At 35.7% G+C, this 18,553-nt stretch overlaps 2 protein-coding genes across 2 annotated transcripts; both read left to right on the top strand.

The window, feature by feature from the left end:
* The first annotated feature begins 1,440 nt into the window (after window positions 1–1,440).
* On the top strand, window positions 1,441–7,801 carry LOC122307935 (probable fructokinase-6, chloroplastic). Its single transcript, XM_043121068.1, has 7 exons — window positions 1,441–1,931; window positions 3,314–3,522; window positions 4,728–4,940; window positions 5,358–5,555; window positions 5,690–5,827; window positions 6,498–6,614; window positions 7,357–7,801. Exons 1-7 carry the CDS (start codon window positions 1,787–1,789, stop codon window positions 7,489–7,491), a joined length of 1,155 nt encoding a protein of 384 aa, XP_042977002.1. The 5' UTR covers window positions 1,441–1,786; the 3' UTR covers window positions 7,492–7,801.
* A 2,022-nt stretch (window positions 7,802–9,823) lies between these two features.
* Window positions 9,824–10,338, top strand: LOC122307969 (polcalcin Ole e 3-like). Its single transcript, XM_043121103.1, has one exon. The coding sequence runs from the start codon at window positions 9,898–9,900 to the stop codon at window positions 10,156–10,158; it is 261 nt and encodes an 86-aa protein (XP_042977037.1). The 5' UTR covers window positions 9,824–9,897; the 3' UTR covers window positions 10,159–10,338.
* The last annotated feature ends 8,215 nt before the right edge of the window (window positions 10,339–18,553 follow it).

The following is an 18,553-nucleotide window of genomic DNA, read 5'->3' as shown; positions in this document are numbered from 1 at the left end:
ATTACTTTTATTTTTATTTTTATTTTTAAAATGTTGCTAACAAGCCCCACACCTTTTGACTTTTCTTCTCCTGTAGGAAAAATTAATAGAAATTATTAGTTAAATATAACATGCCACCCACTCTCGAAAGCTAATGGAATTTGTTAGTCAATTATGGCATGCTAGATCATTAAAAAAATTTTCCTGTCCTTGCTAGCTGGAGCTCATCAAGTCCGGATTGGCGAATCCATCGCCACCAAAAGCCATATCTTACGAGTGCTGTGTGTCTTGCTCCACGCTCTCCGAATTCCCTCCAATATAGTACATTTGATTGTGGTCATAACTGGCCAAAACCGAAACTAAGTTGTCAGTGAAAAACACTGTATCATCGTCTCCAATTACGAACCACCTCACGTTCGGTAACCCGAGCTTGTAACTTTCTAAAACAATTCGGGCAATCCGAATGGCCGACTGGGAGCTCGAGAACCTGCTCCAATCCTTTTTCTATGCTTTGGCTTTAACACATGCCAAGATTTGGGTTTTAACACATGCCGAGGGAGCTGAGGATAGCACCGAGCTCCGACTCGGAGATCTGCGCACGAGAGAATCGATATGAAGTAGAAGCAGGTTGTTGATAGTTAGTACAAAAGGCCCAAAAAGAAAGTAGACGCCAAAGCTTTTATGGCACCCAACAAGCTGCGAAGCCAGGTCTCCACTCTCTCCCTCTCTGACCGAGCCTCCTTACGCCGATCTCCTCTCAGATCTGCTCCCTTCTCTTTCGTTGTCGTCAGCTTTGTCGTCTCATAGTCCCACCAGTTCCGCTTCTCCTTCATTTGATGTTATAAAACTGGGATCGTGACGATGAGAACCACATCTTCGAAGCTACGGTTCCCCAAAATGAAGATAGGTGATCAAAGTTTGATCACCGATCCGGGTGACCTTAATGAACCGAGTTCTTAATTCGGATATTGCAGGTGGAGCCTATGCGAAGCAGTTTCAAGAGAGAGATGAGAGCTGGGAGGTGAAAGATTTTTTAAGCATCGTGCTGATAACGTGTTATGAACTCAATGAAAAATGAGAGAGTTTCAAGAGATTGAGAGAGAATGAGAGAGGAGATTCTCTTATTGATCTATATATTATATAACATCAATATACCCATATATGTAGGGTTACAAAAGAGACTATGCTTTTGACGACTAGCACTATATATTTAACGGCTAGCTCATTATGCTAGCACTATATATTATGCATTTGATGGCTAACTAAATGTGGTCATACAATTCAAGATAGTTTATAACAAACTTACATTTTTAAAAATTACTTGTATGAGATCTATTTTAACCTTGGACATAAGATTACTCATTAACCTGTTGACCATTTGGTCGAGTTCGAGGAGCATCTAGGTCCACGTGTCAACAAAAGAAAGGAAGAGCAAACATCGTTGCCCGTTGGCTGCTTTTCCTCTTTGCTTGCTTTTTTCTCTTTGTTTTCTCCGCTACACTCTTTCCCCCCCACTTCCCTACACGCAGTCATCCAAACGCTTCTCGCTGTAAGCCTTTCTTTGTGCAATTGAGCGGCTAATCCAATGCTAAATCTGCTGGACACACATCCTTTCTCCGAATCTTCCTCCCCAACTCATCAATTTTAACGCCTTGTCTATGCTCCATATTAGTATCACACTAAACTACTGATAGTTGAGACTTGGTGCTTTCTATTTTTTTTTCTGCTGCGATCAACTTCTTTTTCTTTCTCATACAAAAATTGAATTTTTGGGAGATTGAGATTCATACACGGCTGTGCTTGTTTGATGGCCCTTTCTTCAAGTTCTTTCTGCTTCAGCAGTGTGGCCTCGGGCCCTCGTAATTCTGTGAGATTTTATAGTCAACGAAGCGCCAAAGCGTCAGGTTTTTCTTGCCACCCGCCTACTATGGTTGCTCGGTTGAATCTACGAGGTACTTCTTTTTTCTTTTTTTCCGTTTTTGGTATTTTATGTTTACTTGCCTTCTTTTTTTAAGAGATGGTGAGACAATCATCGTTTAAAGTGGGGCTTTGCTTGCTTTTTTCCTCTTTGATCTGTGTTTAAATCATCAGCTCTTAAAATCAACGCTAACGTAAAGTCGGCAATTTAGCGGGCGTTGTTTTATCATTGCCTCCAGCACAAGAACTACATTGGGTGACGTCGTGACGATACTTTACACAGGAAGAGATTGAGCATAACACACACAACCCCTCCCCCCCCCCCCCCCCCCCCAAAACAACAAAAAAAGAAAAAAGGAGAAGACAGAGTGGCTGCAAATTAAAAAATGGTAGTATGATTGTCGTAATTTCCCCTTCTTTATTTGAGATGAGATAGGAATTTGTTTGTTTGGCCCAGAGGAAGCAAACATGAGGTGCTATTATGTAAAGAAAAAAGGAAGAGAAACATATGCTTTATATACATATAGATGGGAGTTTGGCTTACATCCTGTGAACTGGATATGTCCTGTTAAATAAATGAACGGACTAGATTGATTGTGATAAATAAATAAATAGATATCGTTCATTCTTTTTAACGGTACATGTCATTTTTCCCTAGATATAAGTTCAACTCAATGCATAGAAGAAGAAAATAGACTTCTCAGGTCCAATGGATGTAACCCAACCATGCATACGCCATAATGCAAGTGTTAGCAACCATGTGGTAGACGGTAGAAAGGAGGCAGTCTCTTCAACTGTTCTCTCACTCATTGCTCTCGGCCCATTTATTATTTAGTTGGCAGCCAATACCAAGGTGCCAAGGAGTTCCTTAGGGCTTGGATTGTTTCTGTAAGTGATACAAGATTACAAACAGTGCTGTACATATCACTCTTAGTTCTGTAAATAGCTATGAAAGCTTTTAGGGTAATGTTACAAACTTTGTATTCAATTCCGTTTCTATATTTTGATAGAAGTAACCTAAGTACGCATATGGTAAACTATTTTCGCTCTATATGTAAGTTGAACAGCCACCCTTTTCAGTATTCTATCTGGTATCTTTGTTTGGGGAGCTACAATTAGGACAGACTGCTCATGTGCTATTAATTTGAAGCACATGTGGTAAATCACGGAACCTTGCATATGATTATGATCACAAAAGTCCATTTTCTTACTCCACTAGATAGGCTACATGAGGCTATAGCTTACAGAAAAGGAACTAGCACTGCCTTATCCTTGGTGAGGGCAGGATTCCATGTTAGGGATCTGGATCACAAGTGTTATTACCAAACTGTGTTAATGACCTGGTCATTTCCATACTGATTTTCCTTTTGCTTAATGCAGACTAAACCTTTCTGTTTTCAACTTTTATATCTTGTAGGAAAGGCATTTCCAGGTGATGGGGTGCCTGAAACCAAGGAATCCTCCTTAGTGGTTTGTTTTGGGGAAATGCTGATTGATTTTGTTCCAACTATTAGCGGGGTTTCATTGGCTGAAGCGCCTGCATTCAAAAAAGCTCCCGGAGGTGCACCTGCTAATGTTGCTGTTGGCATATCTCGTCTTGGTGGCTCATCAGCTTTTATAGGGAAGGTATCTTGTAATATACGTGTCCGGATTTCTTGGTTTTCATGGTTAGTTAGGTATAAGGAGAGCTGGACTAATAATTCAATGCTTGAGGGTTAATGTGGCCCCTCTTACTTTAGGTCGGCCTCCCTAATCCCATCCCTTTTCTGGCCTTTCTGTGGGTGTCTAAATGTGGTATTTAATGGAAGTCATCTATCTGAAGCTGGAGTTTATTTACCCCGCCCAAAATGACGACTTGATTGCTGATGTCCAGCCTGTTACCTTTTCTGAATTTGTTCTGCCTTCTATACTGATATCTACCAACCACAGATAAGTCCTGAGATCAAGTTTCACACACCAGTTTTTTTGGTTGGGTAATTTTTTGGCCCAGGACAAAAAAATGTTTTCCAAACTGCTACAATAATGTGGTCCCTATTAATGTCTTTCTCCCCTAGTAGATGAGATTTTTGGAAACTTGTCATGGGTTTAATTGTTAAACCAAAATTGAACAAGAGATTAGGGAACTGCCTGATTTGGCAATCATGTTTGTCCTGATCCTCAGCATTGTGTAAAAATAACAAACTGCACCTTCATTATCCATGTAGTATGTATTTCCATGTTGAATTTACAATCACCTTTAGAGCATTCTCATTGGATTATGCAATGCAAATCCAATGAGAAATTTAGCTAATAGGACTTGAAAATGTTCTACATTGGATTATCTAACTTCAAAATCTTTGACTTTTAGCTATAGTTAAATTAAGGTTTACAATCAAATTCGATTGTTACTATTTCACATCCAAACGAATAAAAAATAATATATTTATACACTCTCTCTCTTCCCCCTATTCTTCCTCCCCATTCTCATTCTTTCTCCTACATTATTTCTCCATATTATTTAATAAAAAATAATAATGTATTTTCATATAAGCTCTTAATTTAGGAAAAAAAATTAATAGAAAATAATTTTTAAAAAATTATTAAATTTATAATATTTTCTTATTATTTTGACTAATAAATGGATAATCTAATTTGGAAATAAGTTTTGAATGAAATAGCCAGATGTAAAATCATGTCATATATGTAAATTGTACATTTGCATTTGGAGAATCCAATAAGAATGCTCTTAGCGTAGGCAATCGTTGTGACTTCACTACATATTTCTATAGTTGACACGTTTCGTGTATATGATACCATGGTCATATCTTTAATTCCATATGCAACGTGCACAGGTTGGTGAAGATGAATTTGGATACATGCTTGCTGATATATTAAAGGAGAATAATGTGAACAATGATGGAATGCGTTTTGATCCTGGTGCACGCACTGCTTTAGCATTTGTTACACTAAGGAGTGATGGGGAACGTGAGTTCATGTTTTACCGCAACCCTAGTGCTGATATGTTGCTTCAAGTGGTTGAACTTGATTTTGATTTAATTAGGAAGGTAAGTGAGAATTGCTATTACAATAGTAATAATAGAAAGAAATATCTTATAAACAAGGAATATAGAACCGGATATTCCATACAGAAAATTATTTGACTGAAGCATCATATTAATATACATGGTAACTCAGTTATATTACATGCAATCAAGGATGTGATATTGTCTCTAAATCTAAAACTTCTGTTATGTCAGTTACTCCAACATGTATAAATCTCATGCATCCTTTTGGTAACTGACATCAGGACTGACATTTCAACACTTTATCAAGTACCTCTTTCCTACGCACCTATAAAGAAAGTATCTCTTTTCTATGTTCAAAATTGACACCCATGTTAAAATCATGCATCCCATTCTCCCCCAAGTGTTCACCGATAGGAATTTTTATGCATCTTTTTGTATCCCCCTATCCTATGGCAGGCAAAAATCTTCCATTATGGTTCTATTAGTCTTATTACTGAACCATGCAAGTCAGCCCACATTGCTGCAGCAAAAGCTGCAAAGGATGCTGGTGTGGTTTTATCGTATGATCCCAACCTGAGGCTTCCATTGTGGCCTAGTGCAGAAAGTGCTAGAGAAGAAATTTTGAGTATATGGGACACTGCAGATATTATCAAGGTAGCTACCCTGTGAAAAATGCAGGCTATGGACTGCGGGGGTTCACAATTGATTGTTTCTGTCCCCTTTCTAGAAGGGCGTGGTACAATGCAATGCACAAAAACTAAAATTTATCATTATTTCAATGAATTCAGATAAGTGAAGAAGAGATTTCTTTTCTGACTAAAGGCCAAGATCCATACAATGATGCTGTTGTTCGTAAATTATTTCATCCGAATCTTAAATTACTCCTCGTCACCGAGGGTCCAGATGGTTGCAGGTACTACACTAAGGTAAGCCTTCACTGTATACTTCCTTATTGTTTCTGCTTAATTGTAGTTCCTTTGAAATTTTTACATTCCAAGCAATAATCAAAGAATGTTAAGACGTCTCCCTAAATACTTTGCTAAACCCTCGTTTTGGTGGACAGCTTGAAAAGCAAATAAAATAGTTGTTCTCTTTATGAAAGCAAGATATGTTCTTAGATGTTAATTGATGATATCTAACCATTCTAGATCAACTTTGTATGAATCTTCAAAGAAAACAAGAATTAACAGTTTGACAAAAACCATTTATAAATAGATATAGTAGCTTTCATTGGCAGAGATGAGTTGAATTTGTGTGATCATTATGCAGCATTTGTTGTCATCTGCCAGTATATTCGATATTGTAATTTCAAGGAATATCAAAACTCATATAAAATTATGAGGGGAAGGTCAAGGTTTTTCATATTATACATGTGCAATCAACTTCCATTTAACGAAGGTGGTGTGTTAACGAAGAAGGTTATATGCAGCTTCTAATCACTGTATAGGGTCCAGTTAATTCATTTCATGAAGAAAAAGAAGAATAGCAGTTCCTTAAATGATTATATAAGTGCTCTTCTAACATGCAAATCATGCTTGAAATGCTCTAGATTGTTGGGCCCAAGTTCTTACGATTGCACCATATATATTTCTGCAGGAGTTCAGTGGAAGAGTTGGGGGTTTGAAGGTGGATGCTGTTGACACCACTGGTGCTGGGGATGCTTTTGTTGCTGGAATCTTATCACAGCTAGCTGTCGATCTCTCCTTGCTTCAGGTACTTATTTACAGATACAGATAGCTAATTATGCTTCTTTCAAGTCAATCCTTCATTATGTTCTCTCTTTCTAGCGAAATTAATTTGGTTACAAACTGTTGTATTTATTTGACTGCATAATCCTTTCTGTTACCTTTATCACGAGTTGTTGCCCCAAATATTGGGTTACTCTTCGACTGTCTAATAAATGTCTCTGATGTCATCAATGGTATATTATATATATGGATGTATAGTCAGTTACTGATCTTATCTTTGGGTTAAAAATAGCCCGATCATTCTCACAATGGTTCTTAAAAGACTAGGATGGCATCTTGATAATTTTGTGAGTTTTTAAAGAACCCTCCTTGACCCACCTTCGGTAACTATTCCCTGATTGTATATTCTTCATGATCTGCCTTTATCACGCAAAGCCCCTGCACTAAAGTAAAATTCTCTCTCAAAAATCCTCAGATTTCAATCATGCTGCTTTCTTTTCTTTTTCCTTCCGTTTTCTGTTCTTTTATTTTAGTTTTCAGTTTACATGCGTTAAGTCTTAACCCTCAATTTGATTCGGGGAACACAGTATCATCCTACTCGATTGTTAATACCAATTCTTACCATAAGCAACACTGATTCTTTTATTTGTCACAGTTGACCTATTATCTCATTTAATTTACTTATTGAGGGTCTCCTTCTTAAAACCAACATATTATCCATGTACCTTAATAGATTGGTCAGTGATGTTACTGGTTTTAAATTGTAGAAAGAGGACTTACTGAGAGATGCTCTCAAGTTTGCTAATACTTGTGGTGCATTGACCGTGATGGAGAGAGGTGCGATTCCAGCTTTGCCAACTAGAGAAGCTGTGCTAAATGCCATGCTCCAGTCTGTAACATAGGTCTAGATTCCAATCTCTTTATTTATGTACGTGCATTCTTGTTTCCTGGCTATTTGCTGAAACACCATGCTGAATAAAAATAATTGAAAATAGAATAATTCATTTAAACATATTCGTGTTAGTTTTTGTTGTTGTATCACAAGCCTTAACCTCGATCTGAAATTATCTTTTTTTGTTTTTTTTTTATAAGTAGATCTGACATTATCTTAATCCCGCGGACTCAGCAGATCTTCTATAAGACCACTTTTTTATATGAACACCTTTGTATGTCTGTTATCTGAATACAAGCCCATTCATCTTTCTGTTTGAACTTGATGAATTGATTTTAGTAGTGTTTTATGTAATTAAGCCAGATGTAGTTGAACGGCTTCCGTTATATAGTAGAGAGAGGGGATGAAAAGCTGCTGATATAGACTTTTCTGGGTATATAGACCAATGTTTTGAATACCGTACTGGATGTCGTACCGGTCAAGGCACTGAAACGAAATATTTCGGTACCGGTATCGTTTCGTGTACCGTTTGGGATAGTCGATATATAAATAAATTATATATATAAATATATATTAATTATATTTCAAAATAATAATTTATATATAAATAAATTATACATAAATATATATATCTATATAAATTATAAATAGTTTAGTCTAAATTGGGGGTAAAAAAATAAATTTTTAGTTTGAAAAAATGAAAAAAATAAAAAAAAAAGACCGAAATACAGGCCGGTACATAGGCCGGTACCGGCCGGTATTTGAACCGGTACGAAATTATAGAATTTTTGTACCAGTCCGGTGGCCGGTACGATACGATTTTAAAAACAATGATATAGACACCCATGCTAAACAATGATATAGACACCCATGCTATCAAAGCGGAGCATTGACATAAAGTCATATCTAAAATTTCATGAAAATACATGTTTTTCATAAATCCAAAACCTCCATAGCCATAACTCATATTGGATTAATCAAAATAATAATATAATATTATTTTTTAATAATAATTTTTTTTAATATTTTATAATTACACCAACCATATATTAATTAATAATTTAATTTGATACTTAGATTATTTTTTCCAACTAATTTTGTTCCTCAACCTAATTAATCCAATTAAAAGAATTTGATAAACATCTACCACTGTTTGGTTGTAGAGATTTCTCAGCAACCAAGCACAACAAAAAATCAGCATGCTAAACGAATGCGGGAACGTAAAATGCAGAGACAATTTTCAGATCAAGAAGAATAATAACGAAAACGACAAAGAAAAAAGATAGGATGGTTGCCCGTCTAGCACAGTAAAAAAGATAGATAAGCAAATGCATAGATAATAATAAGAAATACATTTGGTTGGCATAAATAGTAACATTTCAGATTTGAAGAAATTATAGTTATATTATAGCTTAAAGTTTCCCACTTATCTTTTTGACTAATCTAATGCAGCTGTGTTTTGATAAAATAAATCATTTTGTTAGGCTTTTGATAAAGCCAATGCTAATGCTCTAACTTGTAATTTGCATAGTCAAAGCAAGAGAAGCTAAAACCCAGCAAGTACTCGAGAGCTCTAAGCCCCAGACCATAGCCAAACATGGTACAAACTGCACAGTTGCTGTCTTGGTAGGTATGATGCCGTGGGACTGTAATGGTCAGAATGATTCGCATGTAAGAACTGCAACCACCGATGAGAGAAGCAAATGGACGAGAACGAGGTCCATTTCGACAGAGAGGGAATGACGGCCATTATTATTATTGGGAAGAAAGGGTGGCCATTAAGGCGTAATCAGATAACAGGACCACCAAAGGACTCTTCTTCATTGATAATCTTCACTTTCACTTTTGATGGAGGAACACTTCTTGACATGAAAGAAAATTTTGGGCTTACGTAAATCCCGAAATTAAAGCTTTTGTAGAATTCTCGAGCCTTGTTTATTTTTCCCCCCATTTGTTTCTCTTTGTAATCGAAAACAGTACTCAAGATAACTCCGGCCAACCTCTACCATGAGAGATACAAAAATGAATGGTATCGTGGCCTGAGGACGAAATTGGAGTGCAAATGAGATTAATGAACGTGTGGATGGATGCCCACGTCAAACGGAGTAAAATTAGGTGGTTTTAGCAAATGGAACCTATAGTCTAAGAGTGTGACACATTGACTAACGTGTTCATATGTTGTATATTCAAGATGTTAATTCGGTTTTTTACCTTAATTTCGGTAAAACAGTTGGAAGTTACATTCAATAGGTGATCCGATCTTTATGCTAAAACCACGAGAATGGAGGACGACCTTACCCTTTAGAAAACCATCTCTTTAAGTACCCAGGTCTTAGCACCCCCAACCTCTTGGTTCTCTCAATCGTGGTAAACACAAAAGGAATTCAGTGTAACTGTAACAACCGCAACAAAAACAATGGCTGATGATCCACAGGGTGATCAGGCAGAACGCGAGCGCATTTTTAAGCGCTTTGATGCCAATGGTGATGGCAAAATCTGTGCAGAGGAGCTTGGAAATGCCCTGAAAGAATTCGGCAACGTGACGGACGATGAGGTGCAACTTATGATGACTGAGATCGATACTGACGGGGATGGATTCATTTCATTCCAAGAGTTCATAGCATTTGCCATTGATAATTCTGGTTTAATAAAAGATGTTGCTAAAATATTTGGTTAATTCCTGGCCTTATCTTTCTCTTGTTCGGATCATATATATTTTCACGTCTTCTCCATACTTTTGGGTGTCATTTATTTGCAGAGCTGAACTGATCATAAGGGATTGATTCGTTTGGAATGTTTTTGTTTTTGTTTTTTGTTTTTTTGGATGATGATTTGAAACTGTTACTCCTTTGTTTTTTAGTGTGATATCGCATTTAAAGTAGGATCATTGCTAAAGAACTATGCCATGTGTAAGCCAGGTAAACCCCCCCCCCCCCCCCCAAAAAAAAAAACCAAAAAAAAACACATATGGTCTTTTAATATTCAAAGTGAAATCGGACAAATTTCTTAAAAAAAGTACTCGAGAATTTCTTAAAATCGATACAATTTAAGGAAGAGAGACAATTTTTAACTCCTGGCATCAATGATTGTCTTTACACTTACCAATTCTGACATGAAGTTTGACAAACTTCTGTTTAAAAAAAAAAAAAAAAAGAAATCATTAAAATTGATATTATTTATGAAAAAGAGACAATATTAAACTTAATTATTGATAATAACTATATTTATCAGTTCCAACATGGATTAGCATTATTGAATCAATGATAAAGTACTACACCTTCCTCCTTCGCATTGGGAAAACCCTCAAGCGATGGGAAAGTGGCAATAGTTGTCTAGAGATGCACAAGGATTCGTGAGAGTAATTACGTTGGGGTATGGCTACGAAGATGGTTATTAACACACTTTCAAGCGCTGAGAATGTCTTTTTAAGGAAGTGTTAAACTCACTTTTGAGTCATTCGTGCCTTTCTTATGAGAAAGACAATTTTTTAATGTGAGAGTGTATTAATAATTAGGAGTACTATCCGTATAGGAGGCGGGGTCAACCCTTCCCTACACCTTGCCCTGCATGGGCTGGGGTAGGATTTGCATCCCCCCCCTTGCTCTGGTGCCGGGGGAGGGTTGGACACCCCATTTTGCCTACCCATTGGAGTCAACTCGCCCCCCGCCCCCATTAGGTTTTCTCCTTACGGGGGCAAGGCGGACGGGAGCTGGATGGTGGGGTGCGGGCTCTCATTGCCTACCCCTATTAATAATCATCTTTCTCACCCATCCTTTCATTCATTTTGAATAGAGTAATAGATGTCTTTTCTTTTCAAATTGAACGAATTTTTAAGAAATTTTAATTTTTTTTAAATTACACTTTTATTAATAGACAATTCCTATTAATAAATTACACCTTTTAAAAAAAAAAACGTAATATTTACATAATTCATAATTATATCGCACCTTACTTATTTTTTATATGCATGTTGTACTTTCCCGTTGTGTTTGCCTAAGTCAATCAAACTACTGGTTCGCTTCATTGCTTCAGTATACCATAAATTGGAAGGATGCTCACAGATTGAAAACCATACAACCCATAAAAAACCACACAAATAAACAACATATTAAGATTCCCTTTAATTAATCATATGAAATGTTTTTGTGTCGTTTTATATGTACAAAAGAAAATACTAAATATTGTAAATTTAAGAGATATTTACATCTTTTTAAAATTATAATAATAAAAAAGAAAATATCTGTCAAGAGCTTCTTTAAGCTTGTGATGAGGTGCCCTCTGGATATGAGCTTCGATACGTGGCTTTCATTCAGGTGCTCACTAGGGTTAGGATACGCTTATTTCATTCGATCGAGCACCATCTCGTATGGTCTTCTCTCTCTCTCTCTCTAATGGCTGCAATCCGGCCCATTGTAATGGGCAAACCGAGTTTTAGTCCTCTTACTCAGCACTAAGTTTCAACTTTGGACATGACCCCCGTTCCTTTTCCAGTTCTGCCGTTGCCTCCATTTGCAGCGCCGTCCACTTCTTCTGTTGAGTCTGTCATGTACTGCGGAGGAGCTGAAGTGGAAAGAAGAAGGAAGATGCGACAGTTTTGTTAGTTAAGAATTGTATGGTGCGATACGATGTCGTTTGAATTAGTGGGTGTTACAAAGAACGATGTCCTTCTGGAGCTGCATGTGTATTTTGTTGTAAACATATGTTGCGTTTTGATAAAGAGCACCACGAGTTGATTTGCTCATTTGCCTCCAACTCATCTCTCTCTCTTCTTCTTCTTCTTAGTTTTCTCTCTACTTTTTCTCTCTAATTCCTAGTTCTTGAAGAGTGACCACCTTGAAACAGTCACAACACAAGGGGTTTCATTACAGAATCAGAGACGATGATACTTCTAGTAAAAAATTTGGATTTTATATTTCTTTTAAGTGCTCCAAAGTGATAAAACATGCCATGTGCTTTGATTAAGATTTTTGTTTCTTCTCTATCCCAAATATTAGTAAATATGTTATTTTTCACTTGCGTTTTGATGTCCTACATTTTTTTCAACAACGAAATCACCTGCTTTCTCTATTTTTTAGTAGGCATTGAGAAAGCTCTATTGTTTAAAAGATTAATGCACATGTATTTTTCAATTCTTTAGATCCCTCCGTCAACAGAGAGAGAGAGAAGTAATCTAAATTTGTTTTCATATTTTAATTTTAATTTTTTTTTTAAATATGTATTTTCTGTGTGCTTAACTTTTATATTGTTGATGTAGTCTTTTCTGAAAAAACAAAATGTTAGATAAAAATTTGCATGTCTATTAAGCTGTTTTTGCATCTGGTAGACTCTGGGTTAAGAAAGATATAATTTTTCAAATTTGCGATATGATCTTTAAGTGGAATGGACCATGCAGAGTAATGTTGTTGTGTTTGTGCTAGTACGTTACAATTGATGTATATTTTGATGTACGCTCAATAAAATTACCAAGATCATCTAGTTTATTAATGGTTCTTTTGTTTTTCTTGTACAAGATAGTGCCTAAATAGTGTGCTAATTCACCTCTATTTTACTATATGTTAAGCAATTTGTGTGACTTTGAAACTGTACTTATTATCTTATGATTCTTAAAAATATCAAAATGTATTGTGTTAATTATTGTTTAATCCAATTTTGTTATTGTTGCATTGATGTGAGTTTATAGTTAAGATTATTTGTATATGATGAACCATATATTGTTGAATTTGAGACACCAAGGTAAAAAATAATTTTTAAAAGTATTGAATCAAGTTTTGTTTAGGCGTTCTAGAATAGTTGATGCACAACAACCGTTTGCAAGAATACGCTCAAAGGCCATCTGTAATTTCACTGCCAGTATATTGCATTGCTAATGAGGGATCTTAATATGCATCACAATTTAGGTTTGTTGTGACTGTGGACGAGAAAATTTATACTTCTCCCAACATGTTTTCACATTGAAAAGCAGCTGAACATGATATAACCAAACTTCCACTTGAGAACATATTACAAAATATAAAGGATTGAGGTTGCCCTCTCATTCATTAGGCTTGTTGCTTCAAGATTGTAGATTTTGATTGTGAGCTTATGCAACTCTCTCTTCTTCTTCTTTTTTTCATTTATTACGAGGGTTCATATGGCTCTTTAGCATTTTATAATTATTATCTTTTATATTTTAGTTGAACTTGGGATTCGAAAGAGTTGTCACGGTTTTTTTTCCAGTCAAACTTTACTTGACAAATCTCACATATTGTCTAAGGTTGCAAGAGTCCATAAATGAGGGTCAACTAATTTATTGGTAGATCTGATTCACATTTTCATAGTAGTAATAATTTGCATCTTATTTATCTTTTATATGATTTAGGTTCTCCCTTTTTAGTTTTTATTTTTATTTTTTTAATTTATTTTTAGTGTAGAATGTTGACCCGTATAAAACATGGACTCTTTTTAACCATTGGTCTTAGCTCATATGTTCAAGCTTGATTCATAAAAGAATGTTAGGAGGTAACTATCTTAATTTGTTTTTGATAATTCGTTGAATTTGGACCTATTTTACTTGTCGTTCTATATGCTTCCTTCAGGTGTTTGAATTTGGTTGTTTAAGGACCATTGGATTTGGGGAACTTTCCCTTGAATTATTTGAGATGCGCTTGCAGAAAACTTATTTTTGAAGATTTGTGCACTCCCGAAACTAGTCGGCATTTTGTTATCAGATATCCAGTGCCAATAAAAAAAATTTGCTTTGTAATATCATATGGGCAATGTAATTCTCAAGAGAATTTTCTTACAATAAAGTTTTAGTATACCTTTAGAGCATTAATACGTAGATTGTATCTTTTCTATTGTGAAGTACTTTTGAATATTAATAAACAGTAATCATTCCCAATGGTAAGTATTTGAGCTTGGGATCAACATAATTCTAAAACTACGAAACCAACTGATTTTAAACTGAGAGAACAACATCTAGAGTAATGACTCTAATAGTTTGGAAGACATATTGAGAAAAAGGTTTTAACACTGGTGTATCCTATATGTATTCTAGTTTATTAGGAAAATCACTTTGATTTATTGTTTTGGAGAATTAAGTAGCTTATGAGGAATAGAAAGAAACATATTCTATTTGATCTTGAGTCCTCATATAGCACTTAATGGAAAGAATTAAGTAGCTTTGATTTCTTGTATGAATGACATAATGCTAATCCATATTCCACACGGCCAAGGAAGCATCTTTTTTAATCTCATTATGGCTTGGGTACGGTTCAAAGAAGGGTATGATTTACTCATTGATTTTGGGAACTCACTCCAAAATATTCGAAATATGCCTTTCTAGGAGCATTGTGTTCTGTAGTTCAAATGGCCTCTTATGAAGTCTCTATTGGTCTTATTCTTATTGTGTGCCTTGTGAGCGTGTTTGAATTAATGAAGACAATCGATCAAATTTTTCCCTAACTCAACTCGAGAACCGCAGCATAGGGAATGTTTGTGTCTCTTCACAATGCTCATTTTGAGTTGTGGGTCATAGGGCGGGCATCTTTATTTGATCAAGGGTAGGGGCACGAGGGTCTTGGCACTATCTAGGTGTGAAGAACCTAGGAGGTGTCTGGAATAAGTAGAAATTTCACTCACCGACCTAAGCAATAAGCAAACACTTGAACACGATGACAAGGGATCACCCAATGAATGAACAAGCTCTAAGGAGAGAGGAGAGAGGGAGTCAAGAACCATGCTTTTAGAGAAGTGGCGGTTTGAATCTTATTTGAACTGCGAGAATAACTTACTAGGACTCGTTTAGAGAGTGAGATGAGATGTGAATTTTTTAAACAGTAGAAAGATAGTTTGTGAATTATAGTGAGATAGTTTGAGTTGAGTATTTTTTAGATTTTAATAAATGGGAGAGAAAAGATTGACTAAAAAATATTATAAAGTTAAAATATTGTTATAATATAGTTTTATAATATTATTTTTGTTTAGAGATTTAAAAATTTTGATTTTTTTTTTTTTTTGAAAATTTGATAAAGTTGTAATGATTAGTTTGAAAATCTTGTATTTGAATTATGTTTGGAAATAAGATGGAATGAGATAAGATGAAAATTTTGAGATGGGATCTATTTCCAAACAAGCATGTTGTGCTAGGGGTGCTACTTGCCCTGTACGGGACGGGGCCACCTCGTCCTTGCCCCTTTCCTCCGCATGGGCGGGGGTGGGGATTTTTTCCCTGCAATCTGCCCCCATCCATGCAAGTGCAATACCCTGTATGCTGCGCAGGGTGCTAGATTGGACCTCTATCTGTCTGCCCCCCACCCCTAGCACAAAAATAAAATGGTCCAAAAACACATTTAAACCTATTTTGGGATCATTATAGGCCCAAAATTTAACTACAAATATAAATCTATTTAAAAATTGAAAACAAAAAATAAATTATATGGATAGAAACTATTAACTATATAGTAAGTTTCAACTATTAACTAATAATCATCACTAACGCACTAAGCTATTACAATGATACAAATTAAGAAGACTAATAAACTATTACAATATTACAAACTCATCTGAAAATAGTAAATATTACAAATGTACTATAACTATTGTAGCAACATTACAATTAATTGTAAATTAACAAAATCATAACATTTCAAATTTGATCAATTTGTGGTGTCGGGTGGCAGTGAGTTCATTGAATTGTGTCGACTGCTGTGAGAACGTGATAATCGAGATCATAAAATCTACAATATTAATAAGTTAAAAATAAAACAAATTAGAATTATAAATTTATAAACATGAAACAAAAATTTAAAATACAAAATATTAAAAAGTACCAATCAAGATGAGATTGGGCCATTGGGATGAAGATGAGCATAGGTCATTGGATCCTTAGGATTAGGATTCAGCATATGTATATTAAGAATATAAAAGCTCAAAAACAACAAGCAAAATAATTAGGTACTAAAATATTATGTAAAATTATAAATGCAAAAAACAATTAAGGGACAAATTGTGCAAACCGTAGCAATGGTGGGTCCTATACACACAAAGTTATACTGCAAACCATGGCCTGAGTTTTCCTTTTTAATTAATATATATTATAATATATAGAATATTATATATATATATATGGGCAATGGGGGTGGAGTGGGGTATTTACGGGATGGGAGCCACTCTCGTCTCTTCCCTGCCCCCAGGGGGGGCACCAGATACACACTTGGCAGACGGGAGATCCGCCCCACCCACACAAGGGTAGGGCAGTGGGGGTGGGGTCAAGAGGCCATGCTCTGGCCATATTAACGTTCTAGCCCAGGGTAAAGCATAGTACAAATTAACTCAATATCCAAGGAGTAAGCATAGATAAAGTTTTTGGGGCAATTAGTGAAGATAAAAATGTTGAAGTGGCTCTTGCTTCCAATAGTGCATCAGAAGGTTCAAATCTAGGGTATTCCTTAGGAATGCCTCTGGTGCATCAGGAATTTAGCATTGATCAAGATGTTGAAGTGACTGTTGACAACATCGCAAGAAGAGGTGCAAATCCAAGGTCTTCCTCCGTAATGCCTCCATTTAGCCATGAATTTTGTTGGTAGTGGGTAACTCTCATGACTCATGTTGTGTCCACATGGGTGAGAAATTATTAATTAACTCCCCTCCGCTATCACAATTTCAAGAAAGTTAATTAACTTCCCATGTAAAAACTCTTTAAATAAGGGTTTACATACATTAAATTATGTGTGAAAAAAATCTATATCAAAAAGAGAAAAATTCTCATCTCTCTATAATTTTCAAGAAAAACTATTTAAATCTCTTGATCTTGAATTATGAAATTTTTTAGGAGACTTTAGTAGCCTCCTAAGCGACGTAGAAGTCACTACAAGAAATATGACCTTTTGCAGCGTTTTTTATTTTGTTGCAATTAAAATTGTTGCAATAGGTAGCTTTTTACAGCGAAATTAAACTCGTTGCAACGTTTTCACATTAATATACGATTTAAAACTGGGGTATATTAATTTTTTTTTTTGCAGCGATTTATTACTTAAAAGCAGCAAAAATATGCTTTGCAATGGAAAAAAATTTGTTACAGCGGATAATCTCGTTGCTATTGGGTGTGGGTGGCAAATCACTCGAGCACTTTAATTTTTCCCCCCGAAAATATATACCCTCTGTTACCGAGTGCCCATTCTCCTCCACTTTAACGTTCTTACCATTTCTCCTACCTTCAATGCCCAGTCACCCCCTTTGAGAATCACGACTTCGATTACCTCCCTCGTCGACTACGTCCCAAACCCTAGATCCGAATTTTGAAATGTTCATTTTCCTTCCGCAGAATTTACGTTCATAGTTTCCTCCCCATACGAGCTCTGTTTGTCGGTGATTACTATCAGAGTAGTTTCACACCGATTTCTACCTTTAAGTTGATGTTGTTGAGCCCGACTGTTGGGTTAGATGTTTGAATATGAAAGCATCGCCTTTCTTGCACGATTTATATATATATATCTGCATTTTGGTTGAGTGTTGATGTGGGTATACGGATGTTCATAATTTTTGGGTGATAGTTTTAATTTGTGTGTCCTCCGATTGACTGATTTTTCGTTGAAATCCCTTCTTCTTCTCTTTATCCATCGAGAATGCAATTGATATTGTATATAGAAAAACCCCTTTTACCCCCACAACAGACTGCATGTCTATCTCTACACTGTGAAAAAAGTTATGGCCTTGTTCCACAAAATGGCGTTTAAAGAAATTAACCATCAAAATCCCTAAATTCATGTCATAAGTGCTCACCTACCTGAATTATCATACCAAATGATTTACTCTAATTTATTGGTTAGGCTACCACTAAATGGAAGGTAAATGATAATTATAATATGAAATGAAGACTACTGTTTGTAGTACTACTAACTAAGTCAATGAACAGCTCTTGATTGATAGCAAACCCATTTCTCTAGAAATGTCAAAATGATACAAAATGAGGCAATATAATTGATAGACTAAGAAAGAGGAATAAACTCTAACACACACACACACACACACACACACACACACACACACACACACACACATAAACTGGTATTTAATTTTTCCTTATTTAATAA

The sequence above is a fragment of the Carya illinoinensis genome, chromosome 4 (genome assembly GCF_018687715.1).
Source record: "Carya illinoinensis cultivar Pawnee chromosome 4, C.illinoinensisPawnee_v1, whole genome shotgun sequence".
Classification (NCBI taxonomy): Eukaryota; Viridiplantae; Streptophyta; class Magnoliopsida; order Fagales; family Juglandaceae; genus Carya; species Carya illinoinensis.
The sequence above is the reverse complement of the archived record's forward strand: the minus strand, read 5'-3'. Positions and strand labels throughout refer to the sequence as shown.

Coding starts and splice junctions, on each gene's coding strand:
- LOC122307935 (XM_043121068.1), top strand. CDS start 1,787: ATGGCCCTTTCTTCAAGTTCTTTCTGCTTCAGCAGTGTGGCCTCGGGC. Junction 1,932..3,313: donor TGCTCGGTTGAATCTACGAG/GTACTTCTTTTT, acceptor TATATCTTGTAG/GAAAGGCATTTCCAGGTGAT. Junction 4,941..5,357: donor ATTTTGATTTAATTAGGAAG/GTAAGTGAGAAT, acceptor ATCCTATGGCAG/GCAAAAATCTTCCATTATGG.
- LOC122307969 (XM_043121103.1), top strand. CDS start 9,898: ATGGCTGATGATCCACAGGGTGATCAGGCAGAACGCGAGCGCATTTTT.